General features: G+C 33.4%; 1 protein-coding gene across 1 annotated transcript in view; it reads right to left on the reverse strand.

Moving 5' to 3' along the window:
* Nucleotides 1-5514, reverse strand: part of NBAS (NBAS subunit of NRZ tethering complex) — a 750019-nt gene that overhangs the window by 469681 nt on the left and 274824 nt on the right. Inside the window, exons 20-21 of the mRNA XM_042781864.1 lie at nt 1870-1974; nt 1094-1230 (exon numbers count right to left, since the gene is read on the reverse strand). Coding sequence (XP_042637798.1) covers nt 1094-1230; nt 1870-1974 — 242 coding nt within the window. The remainder of the gene's footprint in view (nt 1-1093; nt 1231-1869; nt 1975-5514) is intronic.

A 5514-nucleotide genomic window follows, 5' to 3' on the forward strand; every position in this document is an offset into this window, starting at 1 on the left:
TCGGGTAAATTGTAGTCAATATTATGAGATAAGCTTCATGAGAACTGCTGTATGGAAAGTGCATTTGCTCTGTAAATTTTCACCCAAATCGCAATTAAAAAAAAAAAAAAAAACTGAACATAATGTAAGGACATATAGAAATCAGGGTCATTTGAATTTTTCTAAGCAATGTTTCTGAAAACAATTATTTAAATAATTTTATTTTCTAACTACTCTCTGACTATGATACAGTGTACCTGAAGTACTTATTGTAATTTAACATCAACGTTTTTGGCAGGCCCCGTAAAGGAATCAAGGTCATCCAAAAAATACTATATGGCATCAGGTATTGCAAAACTTTTGGAAACCAATTCTGAAATTTCAGATTAAAGTCAAATGCTTATCTAATTGATCAGAAGACAATAAAACATTCAAATCTGAAAAATTAACTTAAAAAAATGATAAGAGGCAGTAGTCCTTTTCTCTATATTAACAACTTACATGTAAAAAAAAATCATTTCAATTCAGATTAGATCTATTTTGCAAAGAAACAGGGAAAAATAAAGATACATAATTATATTTTAAAATATTTATAAACATACATACACAGAGATCGACAAAAAATTATCTGAAAATGAAAAGGACATCTAAAACTTTTTGTCTTTTTCTTCACCTTGATTAAAAAAAACAAATATTTCCTTTTTGGTACTAATTATAGTATAAAATAATTAATTAACTATATTTTCAGAGCTTACTGAATTTCCCAAACTTCTCTCTAATTAAATATGATTTCAAATCCTAGCTACATAAGCTACTAAAAGCCTCTGTAAGTGACAGCTTTCTGTAACAGGGATTATACTTTTTTTAAGAGGCAAGATATAAATATGTGCAAAATACACAGTAATTATTCTATAAACGTTGGTCATCATCATTAACACCAAAGTTCTGACAATGATCATTTAAAAATAAGGAAGAAATAATTTTATTATCAGGGAAAAAAAATTAAGAGCTAAAATAATTTTATCTTTTTTTTAATTTGTAAGTCTTCAGCATAAAACAAAAAAATTGTCACAGTTTAGAGAGAAGGTGAAATTCAGTTAACATGTTTACTTACCAAGCTTCAGGCAGCAATACAGAATACTCATGTGGAGAAGTAGTTTCTGGAAAATTGGAGAGAATCGCAAGGCGATGAGGAAGCAGGTCTGAGCCATGGTAAGTAAAGAGAATTTCTAAGGCTTGTACATTACTTTCCTATACAAAAGCAAAGGAAAAATTTCTAATGTTGACTTAGATTTAAAGGAGTGAATTGGCATGACAATATTCAAAAACTTAAAACTATACTTTTTACATAATTCTATAAGAAGTAGTTATGGGAGCTCTGGTAGCATAGTGCCAAAGGCACTTGACTGCTAACCAGAAAGCTGGTGGTTCAAACCCACCGGCCACTCCTCAGAAGGAAGATGGGGCAATCCACTTCTGTAGTGAACTGCCACAGAAACCCAAGGAGGGGTCGCTATGAATTGGGGTTGACTCGACGGCACATAACAACAACAACAACATAAGAAATGGTTGGAAGTGTTCCTGATTTTTCCTTGTCTATATCAAATTTCCCAGCCTAACACTGTAAAAATTACTTATTTTTAAAACTTAGAATTATAAACAATTAAAAAACATGTCATTAGCTTTACACCTATTAATAGCACAAAATAAAGAGGAGATGTAACTGTATATACATATAATATGTATATATAATACGTACATAATAAACATATAATGTGTATACATATAATATGTATGAACATATAATACATATACAATATACATATAATATATATCAAAAGTTTACAGAATGTTAATAATCAATTATTTTATTTTGAAAAAAGAAATTACCCGAGCATAAGTTCTTGCTGAGAGGACAATGTTCTGATTTCTGAATTTCTTAAAGAATTCAGAATCATATCTCTGTTCAGAAGCATGAGGCACTCCGAGGATTTCCTGAGGGGAAACATCGAGTTAATGAAGACTTTAAAATATGGGTCATAAGAATATATCAAAAATCTTTACAACTATGCTTGCATAAATAAATAAGGGCTCAATTAATTAATTCCAACTATCAAATAGTTAGTTAACTAAAGTATAACATTTGCATTCTTTTATTTTCAAAGTAGCCGTATTTATTTTTTCAATACAAAAGTAAACAAAATAGGCAATAAAAATCAAAATTACAGTAGGACAATGAAAATGAAACACCTGATAAAAACAAATATGCAAGAATGATACATGGTCGAGCACCTGCCACTTCTATATGAGAACTTTAGATTTTGCTGTGGCCAGAGTGATCTACATAAAGACAGGGTTAACCATTCATAAATTCACCAAATGATTACTGAGTGTCCACTATGTGCTGGGTCACTGTGCTAGGCACCCCTAAAACAATATACAACAGAATGAAGCACTGCCCCTGACCAGTCCTGCACCATCCTCAGAATCTTTGCTATGCTTGAGCCTATCGTTGCAGCCACTACATCAATCCACCTCCTTGAGGGTCTTCCTCTTTTTTGCTAACCATCTGCCACCTTCTTCACATAAGGATCCCTTTGGACAGCCTGACCAAAGTAGGTGAGACAAAATCTGGACATTCTCTTTTCCAAGGAGAATTGTGATGCACTTCTTCAAAGACAGATTTGTTCGTCTTTCCGGCAATCCATGGTATTTTCAGTATTTTCCACCAACATCACAATTAAAAGGCAACAACTCTTCTTCGGTCTTCCTTTATTCACTGTCCAGCTTTCACCTGTATATGAGGCAACTAAAAATACCACGGATAGGGTTAAGTGCATCATGGTCTTCAAACAAATCTTTGTTCTTTAACACTTTAAAGAGATATTTCGCAGCAGATTTGCCCAGTGCAATAGGACATCTGATTTCTAGACTGCTGCTTCCATGGGTGTTTATTGTGGATCCAAGTAATATGAAATCCCTGATATGTTTAATCTTTTCTACATTTATCATGATGACTTATTGGTCCAGTTGGGTGGATTTTCATTTTCTTTATGGTGAGGTGTAATCCATACTGAAGAATGTAGTCTTTGATCTGCATCACTAAGTGCTTCAACTTATCTTCCCTTTCAGCAACCAATGTTGTGTCATCTACATATTGCAGATTATTAATGATTCTTCCTCCAATCCTGATGCCACACTCTTCTTCATATAGTCCAGCATCTTGGCTTATTTGCTCAGCATACAGACTGAATAAGTATGTGAAAGGATACAACCCTGATGTCCACCCTTCGTGACTTTACACCACCTTGTTCTGTAGCCAGGAAGATCCAGAAATCATGAGTGCTAGAGTAAGATATTGAATAAATATGATTTAATTATTCATATAGATGTGAATGAATCTTAAAGAGATTAAGTCGAGTGAGATGAAAAGGGCCTTGAGCTCCAACATCATGTAAATGATGAGTGAGGAAAAGGAAATCTGCATCTGAGAAGCAGACAGAAAGTACCCAGTAAAGTAGTGGTGTGGAGTAGTGATTCAATGCAAACTCATGGAAACCTAAGGATGAAAGTGCTTCAAAAACATTCTTGGTTCCTTGATTTCCTGTCCCCAAAAACCATTTTCTATATAAAATTTCCTCTATGAATCTCATTTATATATCCTACGACTATATCCTCGATCTCTATCATCACCAGAAAAGCACTCTTTGGGATGGCTCATTGTCAAGCCCCCGACTTTATGATCACCTACTCCAATTCTTCCAGCTTACCTACATAAGTGAAATTCAAACAATTTCCCAATCTCATTGAGGCAAACAATCCACTGACTCTATTTTCTTTTGGGCCTTCCCTCTCCTCTCAAAGTCCCTCTTTGCTTTTAATGAGCTTAAAGTTCCTAGTACATGATATAAAGAGAAATCTTCAATCATTGGCCTCTTTCGCTTTATTATACTCACAAAACAAAACTCCATCCCTAGGCAAACCCAACTATAAACCCTGAATACAAGTTACTAAAAGTCAATGGAGAAATACACACAACTAAGCCAATAGTGCTCATTTTAATTCCAAGATTTCAAATCTTGATTCAAATACACCAACTATTAAAAGCACAAGGCATTTTGGAGGCAACCAGAGAAATTTGAAAATGAAATGGTATTAGATGGTATCAGGGAATCACTATTAATTTGTTAGAAATAACTGTGCTGTTGCAGTTATATTTTCTTTAAGTCATTATCAATTAGAGATATATACTTAAGTATGAGCAAAATGGTAAAATGAGATTTGCTTTAAAATACTTAATGAAAAGAAAAGGTGGGGATAGGAAGGCAGAGAATAAAAGATCGAAGAATGGCAAAATGTCGATAATGATTAAACTTTGGCAATTGGGATATGATGGTTCAGTAAACTATTCTCCTTATTTTTGTAATATTTCATAATAAAAACTTGAAAACTAGATAAATTCAAGTTAACGAAACTAAAATCAGCACTGTCTCTCAAGGCAACTATATTGCCCTAAGAAGTTTCTTTTCCTATTCCCTGATAGAAACTTTTTCGCAACTCTTATTTTTTTCAAGACCTGCAACACCCTCTGCCCTGGTCCCCATTCTCAGCTGAAAAACTTCCTTCATACACTATTTTTTTTACTGGACACTATTACATGGGAAGTCCCTCGTGTTCCAACCCACTAAAACAACAAATCTACCTGCATATGTACCAATGTTTTTCCTTCCTTCCAGTTACAACAGCAAAAACATATTGGGGCTCCTTTAAAAAGCCTCAAAATTCCACCTATACTCTGGATTCGATTTCTGCTCAATTTCTATAATCATGTAATATTCTGTTCAATAAATCCTTCCTGTGTCAAAAGTACTAACAACCTCCATTATACTAGTGATAAACATTACATTAGTCTATATGACATTTACACTATGCCTACTATACAAACTGAAAAAGATATGGTCACAGAAGAGAGATGTAACACAAACTGAGGAAGTGGCCTCCAATTAAAGCCAAATTTCAATAATTACAAATTTATTTTAAAACATCCTCAACTTCAGTTACCCAGAGTCATGTTAAAAAGGTAATCTATGTATATTTATTAAAAAGTTGCTCCTTTCCACTTACACTTTTAAAAGTATCTAAATGGTCTTACAGCACACAGCTGTTATCAAAATGCTCAATACAGGAACACTGGTGTTTGTGTCCTTGAAGACATAATTATAAAACTTTTTTAAGTTCAACTGTCTAAATTTTGGTCTCTGTTAGAAACAAAGTTCAAGCACTTAAATTCAACCCATTAACAAATCATTAAAATAAAACCAGTCAGAATTATCCATATTAAGATTAAAAAAACCCAGTCTCTACTGAAAATGGTACTGTAGGCAACTATATCCCAGCAGAAAACAAAACATCAAATAAAAAGAAATGACAAGGCAGAAGTGAAAAAGACACTTCACCAAGCAGACATTCAGGCAACTAACAAGCACATGAAGAAATGCTCACAATCATTAGCCATTGTTGTTGTTGTTAAGTGCC

This window comes from Orycteropus afer, unplaced genomic scaffold (assembly GCF_000298275.1).
Source record: "Orycteropus afer afer isolate SDZICR_OR568_19922 unplaced genomic scaffold, OryAfe1.0 scaffold00187, whole genome shotgun sequence".
Lineage (NCBI taxonomy): Eukaryota > Metazoa > Chordata > Mammalia > Tubulidentata > Orycteropodidae > Orycteropus > Orycteropus afer.